Here is a 21,488-nt window from a genome sequence, read left to right on the forward strand (position 1 = left end):
TGCCGGGCAGAGCGGGGGCACATCGGAGCCAAAGAGAAGAGGATGTCAGCAGGGGTTGGGCACAGCGAAGTAGGGGGGAGGGAGGGACTGTGAGGGAAGAAAGGAAGAAGAAGAAGGAGTGGGGAAGGAGAGAAAGTAGAGGAGGGAGAGGAGAGGGAGGAGGGAGGGGACGAGGAAAGGGAGGGAGAGGAGGGGGAAGGAGAAGAGGGAGGCGATAGGTGGATTTGTTTTTGTCCTTCGCTGCCTGCAGCTCAGTTCGGTCGTGGAGATGGAGCGGCAGCGGGAGCAGCTGTTGCACTGAGCGGGACCGCCGCCGCCGAGTTCGGTAACCATAACAACCGCATCAGCAGCCACAGCATCCCCATCGCTCCTCCCCTCTCCCGGAGCGGCGGCGGCGGCGGCGGCGGCGTTGGCACTGGCACTGGCACTAACCGGGGCCAGAGACAGCGGCATCTCAGACTGCAGTCCATCCACCGCTGCCCCTCGGCCCGGCCCCCGCTCCGCCGCCCCCGCGGCCTCGGGCATCTCGCAGGAGGAGGAGGAGGAAGAGGAGGCAGAGAGGAGAGCCCTGGGAGGGGAAGCGTCGCGGAAAGAGCTGAAGGGGGGGGCACTGCAGAGGGACCGAATCCCAGGTAAGAAAAGGCAGGCGACGTTCTCAGCCTTCCAGTCGCTGCTCCGATGCGCCGCGGATCCTGATCTTGTCCATCTCTCCGGCAGCCCCCCAGATAATAATAATAATAATGATGGTATTTGTTAAGCGCTTACTATGTGCAAAGCACTGTTCTAAGCGCAGATCACTGGCAGCTACCGGTACCCCCCGCCCCCAAGCCTCCTGGCAGTCACCTTGGTGGGTTTCCTGACGAGGTGAGGTAGTCTCTGCTGCTGGCAACGCTTTCAATCCCCAAGACCCCAGTCACGACCACCATTCTCTTCCCGGAGCTCCAAGGACCTCCGGAGACCCCCAAGGCTCCCGTCCAGACTGTTCCTGTTGGAAATGGATGCGGAGAACGGGTTCTGGAGGCGAGCAGTGGGGGGGAGAAGGGAAAGATGGGGAGGGCTAGAAACTTCACAGGATTTGGACGGGGAAAGGTCAAAGAGCATGTCTGATGGAGGAACGAATATATTCGTTGCCACACTGCTCTGGGGCTTTAAAGCACTCATACCCTCACACTCTCACACTCAGAGGCGCCCGCACACATTTACACGGAAGATAACCCACACGCAGTTCTTGGCTCTAATGGAAAAATTGTGAGTATTTGACGAGTCGGGGATGGGGGCGGGGGATATCCGGGGTCCGAGACGAAGGCAAGAATGAACTGTTTTCTCGGTGACGACTCCAAGGGGCATCAGTCTTCCCAGAGCTGAACCTCCCGAATAACTAGTATTTTTTTTGCAGCAGAAAGAAAAATCGACGTCAGCAGCAGCTTCCCTCCCCTCCCCAAATCAGTATTCCCGGCACGACCGGAATTGTACCTAGCCCTAGTGACAAGCGGGGCTGTAGAGTAGGGCTCCATCCCCGTCCACATTCATCACCACCCGGGGACACTGCCCCGGCTGGCTTTTGGGGCTGCAGCCAAGGTGGCCTCTGAGCATAGACAAGCACACCTGGGTTCTGGGTGAAACCTTAACACTCCGTGATTGCTGGCAGAACTGGAGCAGAGGCAAGGGTCTGCTAGGAAACTCAGTGAAATCTGGGCCTGATAGGTGAGGCCGCTCGGAAATGCGAATATGACCAGTCGGAGGTTTTTGGTGACCTGTCTGAGTGTGGGTGATGATGTAAGCTTGGGCAGGTGAGGGGAAGGGACCATCACCTGCTCTGCTCTGGATGGTGGTGGGGGCTCAAGCAGGAGTGAATTAGCTGACACCACCAGGCTTAAGCGAAGGAGAGGAGGAGGATTTTTATTTGCTGGAGATATTTCAGTGAGCTCTTCAGTCCAATCTGCAGGGTGCATGGGGGTCATGGACTAGCCCTTATCACATAAACAGGTGGAAAAGATTGGCCCAGGTTGTTTAGGAGACAGTGCCTGAGAAATGGGGGTTGTGAGGAGCATGCTGCTGCTACAGGAGCAGAATGGGTCTGTCTGTCCAGGGCTCCAGATCAGTCACACTTCTCTTGAAAATTGTTCTGGAAAGAGGGCAAACGTCAGGTGTCTCCAAATTATTCAGGAAAAAAGATGCAAAACCAAACACAAGCTCAATCAACGACTGGTACTGATTGAGCACTTATTCTGTGCTAAGCACTCCCAGTATGATAGATCATCCAGGTTTCATTTCTGTCTTCTCCACCTGGTGCCATTCATCCCAAAATGCAATCATAGAGCAAACAGGTTTTTGTGTCCAGCTAAAAATAGGTTTCTTCTCAGGGGGTCTGGCTATATTACATGACTGCAGGTTCGACAGAGGCAGAGAATGGAGCCCCTCTGGCGAAAACACTGGCAGTGTGCTAAAGTCACTTTTAAACTTAGTGATGACTGCATTGACCACCCCTCCCACCCCCCAATAATCTCTCTGTACATTTATGGTTTGTTCAATCCTTATCTTGGAGTAGTGGGGAGTTTAGATTCAGAGATTGGCAGTCATCTGCCTTGGCATTTCTCTTCCTTATATTTTAGAAAGCTCTGGGGTTTACAGTTTTAATTTCCCAAATCAGAACAGCAAGATTTTCTCTGGTGGAAACACACATGCTATAAAGCTCATTTCTGCTTCTGGCCCACACACCTGTGGTAGAAGAACCTTGCAAAGTAACTCACCTATGTCTCTGGGGCTGTGTGGGTCTCTGGGTTTGCCTGAGTATTATTCAATGGTGTTTATTAAGTGCTTACTTTGTGCAGAGCACTATACAGCTGAAATGTGAACTTCTTTATAGGTGTCCCCAGCTCCTGCTCCAATACATGTGTGTGTGTGCGCACACACTCAAACTGTCCCAGCAGTGTGGCTATCATGGCTTGTGAGCAGAAGGCACTGTCCGAGGATAACTGGACCTCTGTTCTTCCAGAGAGAGAGACAGGCTCCAGTCCTGGTAGACAGCTGCTGAGCAGCTCTACCACCATCCAGATGCCTCAGCAAAGCGCTGTGGCCATGGGTGCCCCTGCTATCCACACTGTTCTTCCTTGAGCCACAGGAGGCAGGAGCAAGGCCTAGGTAGGGAGGAAGGAAGAGAGTGAGGGATGAGGGGTGTGTGTGGGAGAGCAGATGTGAATGGTGTGGATTGGGGAGCTGCTGATGGGCTCTCCACTCAATGGTTGGGGGTGGGAGTGGGGGTTGGGGGTGGAGGAACTGTCAGATGAAGTAGAGAGTGCGGTCCCTGTCTGCAGCAAGCTGATGGCTTAATGGGGAGGGAACAGGAGGAGCACATGAGGCCTGAAGGATGGTAACAGTGGATAAGAATAAGGACAAGAAGGAGGTTTGGCTGTGGGAGGGGAGGTTCCTGGTATTCTTTCCTCCTCCATTCATTTGCCCAGATCCCAATTAATTGTTGGTGACTATCTGTCTAATGCCAGGCCCCAGAAACAGCTGCATTTGGGGAAAGTTGATTCCACCTCAACTCATCTCTCTTTGACCTTTGCGCACATGACCCTATGGGTTGGCATTGGGGTGCTCACCTCCCACAGTGATCCCTGCTCCTTCAGGAACTGATTACTCCCAGTCCAGGGACACGCTGCTCCTGAGATCCCTTATCTTAGTGGGATCGGACCTGGTTTCGGTCAGGGAGTAAACAGTGTGTCCTTCTTCTGCCTCTATCTGTCCTGACAGGAGCTGCTGTGGCAGCTGCCCTGTAGAGGGGACGAGTCGAGGGAGCTGGTTCGACTTGGGGAGAATGATTACATGGAGACTAGTGGAGCTGGGCTTGTCTGGTCGACATCACCACAAGTCATCCCCCAGCTTAGGGACACCAAATCTTTCTCTTCTGGCCATTCCTGCTGCTGCTGATGGCTCTCTTGGTATGAGGATGATTCTGAGACAGAATGGCCCAGCTAGATCGCTCTGCACCCGAGGCAGTGGCAACTCTTAGATCATTTAGCTGAAAGACGGGTGTAGGGATAGTGATTGTGGTTGCGTGGTTTCTTTCTATCCAAATGTAGTGGAAATACAGAAAATTTATAATTGAATTACATATTTGACTGTTTTCTGTCTTCTTCCGGAAGAGATGTGCATCCAATCAGGGGAAAAAATTATGCTTGGGAATGTGGTTTGTGGGAGAAAATGTTTTAGCAGAATGAAGACAATCTCTTCTGTTTTAGGCACTAGGCCTGGAGCTGGGGACTCAGGAAACCCAGGTTCAAGTCCCAGCTTGGCCCCTGACCTGCTCTGTGACTTAATTAACAACTTCTCTGGACCTGTTTCCACATCTGTAAAATGGGTATTCAATACCTGTTGTCCCTTTCTCTTAGACTGTGAGCCACCAGGGGAACAAGGACTCTAATTCCCACCTGCATAGCCTCTCCCAGGGCTAAGTATAATGCTTTGCACACAGTCAGCACTATTACTACTACCACCCCAGTGTTTAGCACAATGCTTGGCACCTAGCAAGGACTTAATCAACACCACCACTAAACTAGTGGGGGAATGGAATGGATAAGGAAGAAGGTGGTTTGATGGTGGAGCCTGAGGGATGGGCCTCAGGGCTCTCCTCGTGCCCGGTTCAGGCAGTCAGAAATCCCACAGATGATAGCTGTCTGGCTCCATCTTGCATGGGTTGAGAGCATCTAGGGTCCAGGAGGAGGGGAGGGGAGGCAAGTCCTACCTCGGGGCAGTAGGATATCTGAGCCATCTGGGACAGTGAAGCCTGGCTTGTTAGGAACATTTCTGGATAAGAGCTCTCCTCCCCTGGGTGTTCCCTTGGGGGTGCTGTTCCTAGAAACCTTGTGTCCTGGGAAAAACATGTCCCAGGAACCACTGAACCAGTGGAAGTGGGCAGATTTGGGGGCAGGTGGTTTGAGGATCTCTCTGGAACTGACATCTTCCAATCAAATCCCCATATCCCTGTCCTATCCACCTTAGATCCCTTTACTCCCTGGACCTCCCCTGCTGCTTTTTTACTGCATTACATTCTGAGGAATTTTCTTCAGTGCAAGAAACAGGCAATCCTCAGTCATGCAGTGAGGCTGAAGAAGAGGATGGGAGGTGAAGTCACCTCGTCCCTCTTCTGGCCCAACTAGCCTTATTTGCCACCTCCAGCCCCGCTCACCACCACATGCCTTGTGCCTCATCCTTTCTGTATCTCTGAGGCCTGGACCGTTCCTGTCTCTGGGCAGGATCTTAAGCAGGAGGACACTCAAGTCTTCCCCCCTCCTCACTCCTGCCTTTTATTGGCTCCTCGGCCTCTGGGCCGATTTGCTAACCTCTAATTTTCTTAATTGCCAAATTGTCCTCCAGCCTGTAATCCCAGCTCTTTGTTGTTGTGCTGTTAATTGTTCTCTCAATAATAGGCAGGCCCCAGGGCCTCGTAGGTTTTTCCTGTTCCTTTGCCCTAAATTGTTCCCCAGGCTCATTGTCAGTCCCTGGGAGCCTATGGAGCTGAGCAGCCCCTAGCTGTTCGTGGGGTTCCCCGTGGGCAGGGCCTGGGGGAGCCCTCTGGGAGCCGGTGCTCCCTTAGCAGTCCCGCTGGCTGGGACAGCACCAAGGCTCACAAGCAAATTCTAGTTCTCCTCCTTGCCCCACGGCCCTCGGGGTTTCAGCAGCAGGACAGGTCGAATCCCCGGGAGAGGCCAGAAATTTCAGCCACGACTCCTGGAACAGGATTGGTGGGTTAAAGTCCCCAGGTCAACCTGATTGGAGGTCAGTGAATGGAGAGCAGTGTCTGGACAGAGGGGTACAACTGTTGGATACATCACTTCCCGTGTGCCTTCCTATTGGTTAAAGTTTGCTGGGGTGCCTCTATTATTATCATCATCATTATCTATGTACCAGGCATGGTGCTAAATACTGCAGTAATTTCAATATAGTTGGGACTATATAGTCCCTGTCCCACCAGGGCCTCCTGGTTGAAATTAGGGAGGACAGGCATCTGGGCCAATAAGAATTTTAAGATGACTCTTGTTGTGGTGGTAGTGGAGGAGAAAGGGGCTCTAGGCCTTGTGAGTTGCCTATAGACTGGACTCTCCTAGTCCTTTGCCTTATGCATGTGTTGTCCAGGCAACAGCCAAGGAAACACGTGAAGGACTGCACACCGAACTGCCCTGTCTCTCTGTTCATTTGATCTTTTATTCTTGAAAGAATGTGTGTTGAAAAATAATGCTTAAACATGGTTGTAAAAGGAATTTAATAATGAGCTCTAGAGCAAAGGTTTTGTTTTTATTTAATTTTTTTTTACTTTCAACACTCTGAACAAAGCTTTGCATAATAGCATCATTATGGCAGAGAGAAAATGAAGCTTTTTGGGGTGGAGGTGAATACACAGAGCCTTTAGCATCTGTTCAGGGGCATGGGCATATACAGTGTGCCTGGTGGAAAAGGCAGGTGAATGCAAATGCACCTGAGGTGCTCTTCCCTTATAGTTCATCCTTTTCTTCTGGACATCATTGTTGTTCAGCCTGAATCAATTAGAGATATTTTTTGAGCACTTACTCTGTGTACTGCAATGTACTAAGCACACGAGGGAGTATACTACGGTTGGGAGAAAACAATACCTGCCCTCCAGAAGCTCCTCTAGGAAGGCTGATTAGTGATTCTTGACTTGGATCCCTTGGTTGCCCAAGAGTCAGTATCTGCCGGTTTGACTTCTGCCGTTTTGTGTCTACCACTCTCTCCCCAGGGCTCCATGTTAGGCTGCACCCTGTTGCTTTCCAGGATTCCACTCCGCCCTTAGAGTGAAAGGTCCTTCAAGTCATTGATCGCCCCACAGTGCCTGGAACTAGGCTTCCAATCAGCTAATCCATCGATTAACTGGTGGTACTTACTGAGAGCCAACTGAGGGTGAAACATCGTACCAACTGCTTGGTATGTCCAGTGGAAAGAGCCAGGCCCTGCGTTCAAGGAGATCACAATCTAATGGGAGAGGTGGTTGTCAAGAGAGGGAGTTGGAGGATATAACAGGAAGTAGATCACCCATATCAGGATGAAACAGGATAAGTAATCAGATATATGAACGATGAAACAAATGTGTGAACATGCTACCGTTGGCAGCGGGGCATTGGGAGTCCACTGGGGAAGACTGCCTGGAGAAGCTGGGATATTAGGAGGGCTGAGGCCCGATTCCTACATAGGTTAGTGATTTGTATTTTACCAAGGTATTTCTTGGAGAAATGGGTTTTTGCCTTGTATCTGTCTGTAGAGAAACTAATCCTGCATTAGGACACATTTTTATGTTCATTTGCACCATAGTGTGAGTGTCTCTGTTTCTTTGTCTCTCTGACTCCCTCCCTCGCTCATGCATGTTCGCCCTGGAATCGAGTCTCTTTTTACAAGTCACCTCTTGGGGTCTTCCTGGAGACAGGGTGCAGAGTTATCATGATCTATGAGACTTTCAGTACGAAAAAGGAAGAATGATGTAATGGTGCAGTACCAGAATGACAATGAGTGCCCAACGAACATCCTAATGTCCCTGGTGTCTGGTACAAGGAGGAGCTATATGGGGTGGTAAGGTGGGGAGGCTCATAGCCAATAGCTTTGGGAAAGACTCCTGGTCATTTCTGGTCATTTCCCCCTGGCCAGGGGCCACGCCCCTCCTGAAGCCAGAATCACAAGGGAATAGGCAGGATAGGGCCAAGTGGACCGGAAGCCCTGATGGACTGAAATCCTTCTCTTACCTTCCCCTTCAGGGCCGCCCTGCTCCTTTTCCCCCTTTGGCTTTGGGAAGCGGGTTTCTAACCCACCCTTGTTTCTGCTGGCTTCTTGCGTCCACTCTTGTCCACCCTGTCTACTTCTGCAGAGGTGTGAGAGGGGACACTCCAAGGCAGACAATGGAGGCTGGAGAAAGAAGCGTTGACTGGCCAAGGTGGGGTTTAGCTACTAGTCATGGCGGCACCACCTAAGAGACTCCTAGGTTGGGCTGCTATAGGCTGTGACGATCTGTCCAGTCACGGCTGTGGACTCAGATCTGGATTACCCCTGCCGGGGTCCCTTCATGCAGACTTCACTTCCCAGAGTCCACAGCGTCCCCTCTCCCTGTTCACCTAATTCAGAAGCTGCTCTGCTCTAATATAGACTGTTGCTTCTTCTGGTCCCTCTTTCTTTCTGCACTCTGCAGAATGCTGGGCCAGACAACCTTGAGAAATCATCTGGCCCAGTCCCCTGCCTCTGCATCATCCCCAACAGAGGATGGCAGGAGTTGTCTCAACCTGGTCAGGGAGCAGAGCGTAGGTGCCCTCTTGAGCCCCTCTCCTGGACTGCCCACACTGCCCAAGTGAATCTTTTTTTAATGGTATTTAGTAAACACTTACTGTGTACCAGGCACTGTTCTAAGGGGTAGGGTAGAAACAAACTAATCCGGTTGGACACAGTCCATGTCCCACATGGGATTCACAGACTTAATTCATGTTTTACAGATGAGGTAACTGAGGCACAGAGAAGTTAAGTGATTTGCCCAAGGTCACACGCACACAAGTGGTGGAGCCAGGATTAGAACCCAGGTCCTTCTGACTCCCAGGTCTGTGCCCTATCCACTAGGCCATGCTGCTTCCCTCTTTCTTCTGTCCAACTCAGGTCTCACCTACTTCAGCAGGAGTCTGTCGAGGATGGAGAATGATCAGAGACTGTCTCCCTTCTAAAACCTGACATAAACTGAGAGGGAGGATGGCCTGATAGACTGAACACAGGCCTGGGAGCTAAGAGACCTGAGTTCTCATCCCAGCTTTGACACTTCCCTGCTGTGTGATCTTGAGCAAATCACTTGATTGCTCTGTGTCTCAGTTTCTTCATCTATAAAATGGGAATTAAATACCTGTCTTGGACTGTGAGCCCCATGTAAGACAGGGACCCCATCTGATCTGATTATCTTGAATCTATAGCTCAGCTCAGCACAGCGTTGGGCACATAGTAAGTGCTTAAGAAATGCCATCATTATTAGACTTGAAGACCGGAGAATGTATGCTGCTGGTGGACTTCCTCAAGGGGTGGGGGCCGCGCCTGGCCCTCAGGTGAGGATTCAGTACACACTGTTGACTGGCTGAATGAGGAAGAAGAAGTTTGGCTTAGTGGAAAGAGCCTGGGCTTGGGAGTCAGAGGTCGTGTGTTCTAATCCCGGTTCTGCCATTTATCAGCTGTATGACTTTGGGCAAATCACTTAACTTCTCTGGGCCTGAGTTACCTCATCTGTAAAATGGGGATTAAGACAGTGAACCCCACGTGGGACAACCTCATTACCTTGTATCTACCCCAGCACTTAGAAGAGTGCTTGACACATAGTACACGCTAAACAAATACCATCATCATCATGATGATTACTCTCTCTCGGTTTTCCTCCACTCTTGGCAAAATCTCCGTGATATCTCTACCGAGCAAAAGCTGGACTCAGTAGCGGATCGAGTCTCAATCAAGCACTATTATTTTGTGGCTTTAAGAGATTTTTTTGCTGAGATGAAACTGATTTGCTGCCCAAGTTAAGAATGGGTAAAGTCTCCTCATTTCCCTCAGCGCCTCCCTCATCAAATTCAATAGAGTCCCTCAGAAACATGAAGGCCTGAGCCTGGGTCAGGATTTAGGCTGCTCAGAGCACTGCGTGGCTCCTCACCCCTCCTGCCCTCCTTCCCTAAGCGTCCACAGGGCCCCCACTGCCATGGAAATGAGGAAGCAGCAAAGTGGGTGGGGATCATTTCTGATAGGCATAGGGGAGGAGAGAGAGTTGGAGAGGTGAGAGATAAGAGACTTGAGAGATGTGAGGACCAGGCTTGGCCTGGCTGTGGGGTGACTGGTGAGCAGAGAGTGAGCTCAATGGATGTCAACTCAGGGGCAGCCTGGCTTCAGCCACCAATACTTCCCCCTCAAGGTTAAAAAGTGAATGATGAGATGCCCTTATGGGGAACCTTGGTAGGGCTGTACTTCCTGTTCACATACGACACCTAATCAGAATCATAGTAGTATTTATTAAACACCTATCACACATCAAGCACTGTGCGAAACCCGGGATAGCTACAGTACGAACAGATTGGTCACAGCCCCCATCAGGCCAGTGGCAGAGTTGGGAATAGAACCCAAGTCTCAAGACTCTCAGTACTGTGCTCTTTCCTCTAGACTACACTGTCTCCCCGTGATCTGCAGGGGAGAGGGGACTGATACTCACACTTGAGTCTGCTGCTGGAGCTCTGCAAGGTAGCAGGCAGTGACTTCACCCCCATGGGCTGAGATTGAGAGTTCTGGGCCTCTCCATGCTCTAATCTGCCTGGCCCTGGATAGCCTACTGAGAACTAAGTGCCGGGGCAAGTTCAACAGCTGTGTGAGTCAGTTGTGGGGAGGAAGGTTTATGTTCCTTTTTCTCTTTGCCTAGAGTGTGCAGAGTGCTGTAGAAGGTGCTTTCTTTGTGTAGAGAATTGAACCGGTCACCCACTGTGTGCAGAGTGCTGCACTGGGTGTCTACTGTGTGCACAGCACTGTACTGGGCATCTGCCTTAGTGTTATACTAAGTGCTTGGGAGCAAGACACAGGCTCCCAGCCAACAAGGAGTTCACAATTTAATGTTGGAGACAGACAGACCAAATATTTACAAATAGCAGGAGCGGGAGGAAGAGCAGGGATCAGCTAGGGAGCGGAACGAATATGTCAGGATGCAATATCAGAATAAATCAGAATGGAATTAGCCCTGCGACTACAGCCGCTCTGGAGAACTGCCAACCCTCCCCTCCGCTTGAGCCTTGCAAGCCGGGCTCTGCTGCCATTTTGCCTGTTGCTACGTGTGTGTGGAAATTTTCTCCTGAGCCACGAACTGGTTTTCGCTTGTTCAGATAAAGCCTCTTCAGGCCTCTTAGCCAGAAACCAGTCGGGCATTATGATGAATCAAAGAGGAGAAGAGCGGAGGTTTCTCTTTTCAAGGGTCCCAGACCAGGCACAGAAGGGGTGACAGCATCAGAGGGAGAGCAAAGCTGATAAATTCTGAAAAGCCACGTTCTCAGCACTTCTGATCATGTTGTCTCTATCCCCGGTGAGGTGGAATTTGGTGCTACTGAGGTTCAGGCACGCTTTGATATTTCCCCGGCATTGATGTTTTGTGAGGCTGATGAGTCTATGGAAGTGAGGTTTGTAAGTGAGGGGGCACTGGGGCAGGGAGATTAGAGCTTGGGTTGCCATAGAGATGAGTGAGATTATCTGAGATTAAATCCCCCAATCGTTTTGGCCTCCTCCCGTCCACAGAAACCACCCTCCCATAGTCTTTCTTGCGGTGGAGATTGTTTGAGGACACTGTCTTTCTGAAGGAGAGACCATGGCATTGCCTGAGTGCTTTTGCCAAGGATCAGTCAATCCACAGTGGTATTTATTCAGTGCTAAATCCTGGACACTGTAGTGTGCCAGAAGCAAAACACACACACACACACACACACACACACACACACACACACTCCCCCAACACCCTCCCCCGGCCCCCCAAGGAATTTTCAATCTGGAGGAAAACTCAGCTGAGGTATCCCAGTGTTAACCGGGCTCCCATTGGGAACACCTCATAGAAAAATTGGAACAAAGACAAAGCTTTGGCAAAGTGACTCTTCTCCACCGAAGATGGAACTTTTTCAACTCTAAGATTATTCACAATTAGTGTGACATTTGGGCGTTTGATGATACAGGAGAAAAAGTTGCCACGATCGGTCTTCTCCTGTGAGTCAGAGCAGTGACTCTCTCCGCGCTGTGGGTGAAGCTGAAGGAACACAATTTCTTTCTCTTTGAGGTAATGTAATCAGCCCAGCCCCCTCTTCTCTGATGGGGAGAGAAGAGGAGGAAGAGGAGAAGATCAGTTGTACTTTTTGAACATTTACTGAGTGCAGGGCATTGTACTAAGCGCTGCACAATACAACAGAATTAGCAGTCACGTTCCCTACCCACAATGAGCTTACAGTTTAGAGGTAGAGACAGACAATAATGTGAATAAAGTTGAAGAAGAGGGGCATGAACCCCATGGTGCTGCTGGCAGAGGGGGGCATCTGGGAGAGGGCAGTCTCTGCAGTCCTCCCATATCCTGCTGACCTCCTCCCTGGTCCTCCCTTCTCTGGCCGCTGCAGCCAGACCACCTGTCCTCCCTCCCCTGGGCCAACCCTGGATCAGCTCCGGCTTCCTGAGCACAGCCCTGGAGCCAAGAGCTGTGAAAGAGGCTGAAGGTAGGGGGAATCAGCAGCGGCAACAGCAGCAGTTAGGACCGAGGCCATCAGGCGGCCAACGTGGTTCACTGTGGACCAGAAAGGAGCTGCTCATCTTGATCGAGAGCTCCATGAGGATCAAGAGACTCTGCACTCTGTTTTTGCTAGTTGTTCTTCCCCTTGACTCTATTTATTGCCATTGTTCTTGTCTGTCTGTCTCCCCCGATTAGACTGTAAGCCCGTCAAACGGCAGGGACTGTCTCTATCTGTTGCCGACTTGTTCATTCCAAGCACTTAGTACAGTGCTCTGCACATAGTAAGCGCTCAATAAATACTATTGAATGAATGAAAGAGACAAGGAGGTTGAGACAGGGCCAGGTGCTGCAAACAAGAATCATGACAACATCATAAGGGACAATCTTATGAAGGTGTGTGCACACACACATTGTGGCTGGGTCTGTGGGTCCTGCACTGGCCTCTTTGGATTCTCACGCACTACATCAGTGGTGTCTTCTTCAAGGATGAAGGTCAGCCCTCTACCCGTGTCTGCTAGGAAATAATTAACTGAGTCCTCCGTTTTGAAGGGTGATGCTATTTCTAGTTTGGAGATCTGTGAACAGACTACTGTACAATCTGATCATTCTCGCACGAAAAACATTATTTCAATACTCGGCTGAAATATTTCCCTTTTTAATTTAATTCCATTTTCCCCATTTTCTCCTTCTCCCCCCTTCCCTCCCACCTTCATTCCACATTAAGTCATCCCTCTTCCTCCTTGGCATTTCTACCTTCAAATATGTGAAAGCTTTTTATGGGTTTTAATCATCACCTCCCCAAGTTATTCCTGCTTCGCTCCTTTAATCTTTCCTCCTGAATCAATCATCGCTTGCTCGCCCTCATTTCCGCTGCTGTATCATGAATTTTCTCCGATCTCTCTCTCTTTCATTCTCTCTCTCTCTGTTGATTGTTACCCCGCCAGGACAGTCCACATTCTGATTTATTTTGCTCACTAAGACAAGGCTCTTCTCTGTCCTTGGTACCCCAGACTTCAATGATGAGAGCCGACCAGATGTTGCTATCATTACTGATCCACCTCTGGGTCTCCTGTGTCGATGCCTTGGGGACTTGGTCTACTCCAGGACTTGTTCTTCTTGGCTCTGGAGACGTGCAGGCCTCCAACCTTATCGTCACCTGTCCTTCCTGGCTCCACCACTTGCCTGCTATTTGACCTGGGGCCTTGGACCTTGACTTCTTAACTTCTCTATGCCTCAGCTTCCTCAACTGCAAAATGGGGATTTAAGACCTGTTCTCCTGTCCCCGCATTAGACTGTGAATCCTGTGAGGGACAGAGACTGTGTCCAATCTCCTTATATTGCAACTAAACCCCAGGGCTTAGGACAGTGCTTGGCACTTAGTAAGCGCATAGCGAATACCACAATATGCTTATTATCATTCCTATGGGGTGCCGGCACAGCAGGCAGACAGATGGAGTCGCACTCGCTGTCGGTCACATAGTCTGCCCGCAATCGGATGCACTTTCCAGGAGAGGCCCCGTCCCTCCGGGCTGCCATCACAAGGCTTAGCAGCTGTGGGGATCAGCATGTTCCTTCTAATGCTCGCTCACCACCACATCTGGGCTGGAGATGAGTCCTCTGATCAACTCTCTGAGTGCTCAGCAGGGGAGAAGGCTGTAGCATGACCACCATCCCCCAAGCACGGCTGTGATGGTGCTACCCAATCACAGTGAGACTGACTGCTTGGGAGACTCTGGCTGCTTCACCTGGGAGAGACTCACCATGTTTTCTCTTCCTCCACTGCTCGGGAGAACCTTGCCTAATTTCCTCTTCCTCTGCCATCCAAGAGAATGGTATCTGTAAAGCTTGCTGAAGGACTTGATTCTTGTGTTGGTCTAGTGTAAAGTTCACAGACCTAGGAGTCAGAAGACCTGGGACCTAATCCGGCTCGGCCAATTGTTTGCTGGGTGACCTTGGGCAAGTCACTTAACTTCTCTGTACCTTGATTTTCTCAGCTGTAAAATTGGGATTAAATCCTACTCCCTCCTACTTAAACTGTGAAGCCAGTGTGGGACAGGGACTGTGACCACCCTGATAAAGTTGTATCTAACCCAGAGAACAGGGGTAGAACAGCACTTGACTGTGTGACTTTAGGCAAGTTACTCAACTTCTATGCCTCAGTTACCTCATCTATAAAATGGAGATTAAAACTGTCAGCCCCATGTGGGACAACCTGATGACTCTGTATCTACCCCAGAGCTTAGAAGAATGCTTGGCACATAGTAAGAATTTAACAAATACCATCATCATCATCATCATCATCATCATCATCATCACCATAAAAGTGCTGAATAAATTCCTTAAAAAAATAGCACTTGTGGCTTGTGCTGTGGGACTCGCACTTTCACTTCCCTGCCCGTTGTGTTTCTGCCAGAGCTAGGAGGGCAGCGAAGTGAACAGAGATTTTTTTTTTTTTAGAGAAGCAGCTTGGCCTAATGGATAGAGCATGGGTAGGGAGCCAGAGGGACTTGGCTAATAATTTCAGCTCTGCCACTCGACAGCTATGTGGCCTTGGGCATGTCACAACTTCCCTGTGCCTCAGTTACTTCATCTGTAAAATGGCGATTACAGCTTTGAACCCCAGGTAGAAAATGGGCTGGGTCCAACCTGATTAACTTGCAACTTCTCCAGCGCTTAGTACAGTGCCTGGACATAGTAAGTGCTTAACAATACCATGGAAAAAACGTTTTATGTGGCAGGCCGACTGATAGGTCAAATGACCTCAGCATGGGGACAATTTTGGTCTGTTGCCCTATGACCCATCAGGAGATTACCACGGTCGCTGTTATGGTCTTTGCCTTCCACTTTCCCCAGATATTTTTCAAGATTCCTGCGGGGCCTGTCCACCTCGTGGAATACCTCAGGTGGTTAGGTTGTAAGTCCTGGAGAGGGCAGGGATTGTGTTTGCTAGCTCTACTGTACTCTTTCAAGTGCTCAGGATGGTGCTCAGCACACAGTAGTCTTCCAGTAATCACCCAGCAGGCCCCCTTCAATCAATCAATCAGTTGTATTTATTGAGCACTTTCAGTCTAGACTGTAAGCTCATTGTGGGCCGGGAACACTTCTAATAACTCTGTTATATTGTACTTTCCCAAGCACTCAATACAGTGCTCTGCACATAGTAAGTGCTCAGTAGATATCAATGACTGATTGCAGGGCACTGTACTAAGCACTTGGGAGAGTACAATATAATGGACTTGGTAGACACGTTCCCTCCTGGCAGAGCAGGGACTAGAAGCCAGGTCTCTGATAAGAGCTTCCTGTAGGGAGGAGGATGGGAATTTTCCTAACAACAGCTCATGCCCCTTCTTTTTCAATCTAATTAGCCCGTGATGTCTGATTCCATTATCAAAGCAGCTGATTCTAAGGCTGAAGTCACAATGCTCCATTTCCATTACCTTGATTAGTTATGAATCATTCAACCCTCTATTTAGTGGTTTCCACTTGGGAGACGTGGCAGAAAACGGTGACACCTTGAACCGCTTGGACAAGGAGTGGAAGCCCCGAGTGTCATCCACTTGCCCCACATCTGTCTCTCCCTGGGAAGAGTCCCTGGAGCTGGGGATGCTTGCTCTTCTCTGGGGCACATACTGTCTCTCTTTCTCTCTCCCTCCCCGTTTCCCCGCTAGGCTGCCAGAGAGTTTGGCTGCCCCACCACCCTGACCTTTAACCCCAATGTTATTTTTCAGGTGATGACTGGAAAAGATCATGTCTGAAGTGCAGGGAACTGTTGAGTTTTCGGTAGAGCTGCACAAATTCCACAACGTGGATCTCTTCCAGAGAGGGTGAGTGCTGATTTCCCTTCTCTGTCAAGCTTCATTTCCCAAGTGAGGTGGAGGAGCATGCTGGAAGAAGCATGGAGCCCGTGTCCCCTTTAACTCAGGCCTGAGGGAGCCCGGGGGAAATTCACTGGTCTCTGACCATGAGGAATGAGGTGCACGTGAGCAAATACCTCATGGTTCCCAGAAGGCTTTACTGTCAGCGGTAGAGACAGCGCAGGGCTGGCTGGGCAGTTAGTCTGACTGAGCGGGCTCTTATGATCTTGATACCCTGTTTTGTAAATGCCAAGCAGTAAAGGTGAGAGTTTGTGTTGGCAGCTGGAAAGTGTGAGACCCTGACCCCAGGGTCTTCTCTAAGCATTGACCCACTGTCCAGGTCTGAGGGTTCTGGATGACAAAATGCATTATCTTCTTCCAAGAACACCCTCTCTATGCCGCTGGGTCCCTGGAGAGGTCTCTAGTGGCCCCAGGAGCAGAGATAGCTGGAGCCTCCTTCAACAACTTCAAGGTGCCATATCCTAAGCGGGGAAGGAGCGGGGTCCTGGAGGTAAAGTCTATGAGTCATGGCACTACCCACAGCCACTTCAGTGCAGGCGGGGACTGAGTGCTGACACTCGCCTTGATTTACTCCCTTCGGTCAAGTCACATCAACCCAACAACTTCCTTTGAGCCCTGGCGTGGGTGCACACAGCCTCAGCACCAAACAATCCTTGTTGTCTGAATGTCTGAATGGCAGGGGAGGCAGTGTATGTTTCCTGTCGTTTTTTTAGGTGGTCTGGGCTGCCTGTGGTGGGGGTGGAGGCAGGAGGTGTAAATACTTTCCTAGGTCTTCCAAGGCAGGGACAGGGACTTTCTAGAGATGCCTTAGAGCTTATGTCAGTAGCGATTTATGAATTTAGGAGTTTATGAAGTTCAGAATCAGCTAAAGGGACTGGGCCCCTGCTTCACAGGCACTAACTCAAGACTGTATCCTACTTTCTGCCTCATCCTGGCTGAAAATCATTTCAATGTTTGCCTCCCCCACCAGACTACATGCTCCTTTTGGGCAGGGATTGTGTCTACAAACCCTATTCTACTTTCCACTACTTTGTACCTAGTAGGCACTCAGTACAGCACTCTGTTTAGCTTTTTGCACCCAGAAGGCACTCAGTCAATTCCAGTGATGATGACGATATGATAATACACTGGGATTTGAGCAGGGGCAGCTGCCTGGAACACTGCTGTCCCTGCATCACCCTCATTTTGTTGGCAAGAGGATTGGCTACAGCACTTCCCGTTCATTGCCGAGGGGACATTCTGTTCTCCCCAGTCGGTGAGGGGTTCAGTTTTCTCTGGTTTCTGTAGATTTCTAGTTGCTTCTAAGTGGTTTCATTGTCCCCTGGCAGGGAAACTGTGACAAGGAGAGTCCCACGAGGTCACTTTAAATTGACTGAAAAACTGGGGAGAACCCCCCTGTTTCTCCCCCACCCTCCTCTCCCAGCCCCTCCCCACATACCAAGTTCTCCAGTCTCAGGGCAGCGGAACACAGGTAGCCAGTCATTCCCATGGCAACGGATTAAGGTGGCCCCATTTAACTCTGGGATCTGCATGGAGCAGACTCACCGGTCTACGGATGCCTCTGCTCCACTTTTCAGTTTTACCAGCCCCCTGCTCCACTCTCCCCGCCCTCCCAATTCCGGTGGTCAGCTGGAGGGAGACTAGCATTCCCTTGTTAATGATCAGAGTGTTCCATCCCCAGTCACTTTGCTCTCCTTGTGAATTTGGTCGTTTGGCTTTGATGGGATTGAAAAAAGAGAAACTTTTCTATTTGTCCAAATCAGAGAGTGGACCAGGCAGGAGTCATGCATTGTGATAGGAGATGGAGGACCTGGGCTTTTCCAGATGGAACTTCCCACTCCCTTCCTCTCCTTGATGCCCTCTCCTCATCTCTCCCCACCCACTCATCTCATCCACTTTGGGATTTGCTGAACCCACAGGTGCACTGTGGCCTACTGGGAAGAGATTTCTAATCCTGGTTCAGCCCTTGGCCTTGTGGGTGACCTTGGGCAAGTCATTTAATCCATTTGGGCCTCAGTTTTCTCATCTGTATAATGTCCGGCCCAAAATGAGGAGATGATTAGTAGTATTGATAACGCACCTACAGTGCAGAGCTCTGTACTGAGCCCTTGTGAGAGCGCGATAGTGAACTGAACGCTTGGGAGAGGACAGTAGCATTAGATGACATGTTCCCTACCCTCAAGGAGCTTAGAGCCTAGCAGGAGAGATGAGCAAATAATCTTATCAAACTCTCTCAAGCATGTTCAGAAAGATGATGCTAGTCTCCTGTCAGCAATGATGGTTGAATGTCAGACCTGAGACTTCAGGACCAGAACCCTGCGTGGAGGAGTTGATTCTAGGACTAATGGCTGGAGCAGAGCCTCTCTCACTCCTCCATCGCTGCCCATCAGGTTCCCAGCTGGGTATCGAGCACAACGAGCAAGTAGGTGGGCAGGAGTGCAGCACTCTGTAAAATGCTTATATGGTTTTTGCTCACATTAGCCCAGTCCAGGCAGAGCCGGGAGTGGAACCCAGCTCTCTTGGCTCCCGGCGCTAAACTCTGCCCCCTAAGCCCACAGCAGGGCTCAATGAAAGAGTTACTCTCTCTGAGAGAATCGGGTCACACCTCGGGTGCTGTGAGAACAAACCCTGCCCCCGGCCAGCAAGCGGCTTCCCCGTTGGCAGAGATAAAATGCCAACACGATTCCAGTGCCATTTCCAGGCTGCTGGGAAGTGTCCCCGTGGGAAATAGTGCCTGAAAACAGCCCGGTCTTCCTCACGGTATTTAAAACCCAGGCGCGTGGAACGTGACATTCTAAGCAGTGCTGGGAGCTAATTCCCTGGCAGTCCCACAGTTTGCCCACTGTTGGTGGTCTGTGCGACACAAAATTGCAAGCTATGAGACAAGCTTCAGAGAAAACAAGGAAGTGGGCTATTTCAGTCATTAGAACACCAAAACATGGATAAATGCTGATTGTGACGTATCACAACCCAGCACTGGATGTCAGTGGAAGAGTTTTGTAGGCTCAGCTTTGCCACTGGTCTGCTGCGTGACCTCAGACAAATCACTCACACTTTCTGAGTGTTTTACAATCTGTAAAGTGGACACGAAACTTCTTCCTCTTCCTAATTCACAAGGATGCTGTGAATTTAAAATAAGGTCTTTGACACAAAAGACAGTAGAAATATGGAAGTGCTTTTTCAGTTTATGCTTTTCCTATTCTAATTTAGTTTCCAAATGTTGACTGGCAATGAGGTTGATCAGATCAGCTGGACCAAACGTCTTCTAGATTCCTTGTGAGCAGTCCAACCTCCACCATGCAACCTTGCTGGTCTCTTATGATCAGACCTGGTAATCCAGAGCCAAGCAGTCTGAACCCATCTGATCTCTGGACTCCAAAGCTTCCCATCAACCACCAAACTCTCCCACCCAACCCGTTTTGAAGTGCACAGTCTTCTCCTTACTGACGCTTCCTTCTCTTTCTCCTCCTCGCTGCCCTCACACCTACCAACAGGTGGCCATGAAACACTTTCTTGTTCCTCTCAAGTATCAAAATCCATCAGAGTGATTTCCAAAATTGTTGAAGAGAAGCCAAAGGGGATTGTTTCTGATAGAGCTAGACAAATCAATTCATTGATCTCTGTCAGGAGAGGATTATTTCATTTCTGAGCAATACAGAATATGAGAACAGGTTAGTTAATTTCCACCCCAAGACTCCCTGTCATCCAGTACTAGGTGGTTTGTGATGGAGAGAGGTGGAACGGAGAAGACTGGGGAAGGCAGTGTGCCCTGCTCTTCCTTTCAGAGTTGCACCCCTCGTTACCTGACCTTAAAAACTGGTGTACATGGAACTAGAGGTTTCTCATTGGCTGCTTGTCCGTTACATTGCTGGATTTCCATGTACAGGAATGAGACCACTCCCCCCGACCCTCCTTCCCCACCATTCCCCTATCCTCGTCTCTGCTCCTCCATCCCCACTGCCCTTCTGTCCCCTCCACGGTCCCTCTGTCCTCACTTGGCCCCTGCCCTCCTCCCCTGCCCTATTCCTTGATTCCTTCCCTTGTCTCTCCATCCCCATAGCCACCCTGGTCCCACTCCTGCCCCTCCATTCCCGCTGGTCCTCTGTCTCTCTTCTCCCTGGGCTCATTGCTCTCCTGCTCTCCGCCTGGCTCTCCCCACACAAGTATGTCCAGGACACCCTTACCAGCTCCTAAGGCCACAAGAGGAGATAAAGAGTTTTCTGAATCAAAGACCCTCTTCCTTTCACCTCCCCTTTGTGCAGAGGATTATTTTGGTTCATGATGTCTCAGTATTTCTTTTAAGACCTTCTTTGGGGCTCTTTGGCTCTCTCCACAAAGAGCCCATCCCCATGCTCCGGTGCTCAGAGTCTCGGCTTTCCAACAGCAGGAGGCCTTGAGCCAGGGCCTCCAGCCCAGTTGGACTTGGGCCAGGCTGCCTTGAGAGGTCCAGAGAGACCAGTCCAGGATTATCCATTGGAGGCACTTCCTGGGCTCCCCGATCCTGTCAGTTTGCCAAGCCTCACCCCTTCCCTGCAAGGCAGCAGTCTCCTGGCTTCCTGCGGGGCCCCAGAATGTGTCAGACACAGAGTAAGGTGCAGCGATTGAACCTCTCTGTTCCCCGGGGCCACTGAGTCAGTGGCTGGCGTGGGCAGTCGGTGATAGTAGGGTTGGGGGGTGGTAAGGTTCTGGGCTGGTGACTCAGTGCGTGGGCATCGCAGGCTCGAGGCGGCAGAGAGGGGCCCCTCCATCCAGTGGCCACCAAGTGTGGTAGTTAATGGACGGGGAGGGACTCCTGGGGCCAGCTTAGCTGATGTGCTGCAGTTCTGGTTGTCATGTTCAATGCTCTGAGACCACCACCCCCCCGACCACCCTGAGATTTCCCGGAAGCGGCCATTATGGTCTGAGCTCAGCTCTGGGTTCTGTTTCTGATTTTGATTGACCCGTCACTCACCCTGAAAACTCCAGGGACTTCAGCTTAGCCCACGAGAGTGGCTGCTGCTGATCTTTGCAAGGGCCCAGTTAGAGAGGTGGTTCCCAGATGCCCAATGTGGTTAGCACTTGAACTGTGCCAGAGGGGCTAGGCAGACTGTGGCAGTGGCCTGGGAGTCCTCAGAGACTGCAGGGGAGGCTGTGGGGGCTTGATGGGTCTCCCGAGCCCAGTTAGTGCTTGCACCACTCTCTGGGCCACACCAGTGAGAGAGGGTCAGTGACCTTACAGCTGAGACATCCTGTTCTGGTGAGCACAAAACTATGCTGTACCCTTGTCTGAGTGAGCTGGGTTTGTTGGGGGTGAATCCACTTGTTGATGGCATGATGGAGGGTCAGGGTGGCCTGAGGTTCCTGTGGGGTCAGCTCCCTCT

General features: G+C 50.6%; 1 protein-coding gene across 2 annotated transcripts in view; it reads left to right on the forward strand.

Annotated features, from left to right (window-relative positions):
- Positions 1-380: 380 nt before the first annotated feature.
- Positions 381-21,488, forward strand: part of FAM135B (family with sequence similarity 135 member B) — a 55,914-nt gene continuing 34,806 nt past the window's right edge. For both annotated transcript variants that reach the window (XM_029063646.2, XM_039911671.1), the window contains exons 1-2: positions 381-632; positions 15,982-16,077. In XM_029063646.2, the coding sequence (XP_028919479.1) occupies positions 16,001-16,077 (77 nt within the window). In that variant the 5' untranslated portion in view covers positions 381-632; positions 15,982-16,000. The remainder of the gene's footprint in view (positions 633-15,981; positions 16,078-21,488) is intronic.

The sequence above is a fragment of the Ornithorhynchus anatinus genome, chromosome 4, assembly GCF_004115215.2.
Source record: "Ornithorhynchus anatinus isolate Pmale09 chromosome 4, mOrnAna1.pri.v4, whole genome shotgun sequence".
NCBI lineage: Eukaryota > Metazoa > Chordata > Mammalia > Monotremata > Ornithorhynchidae > Ornithorhynchus > Ornithorhynchus anatinus.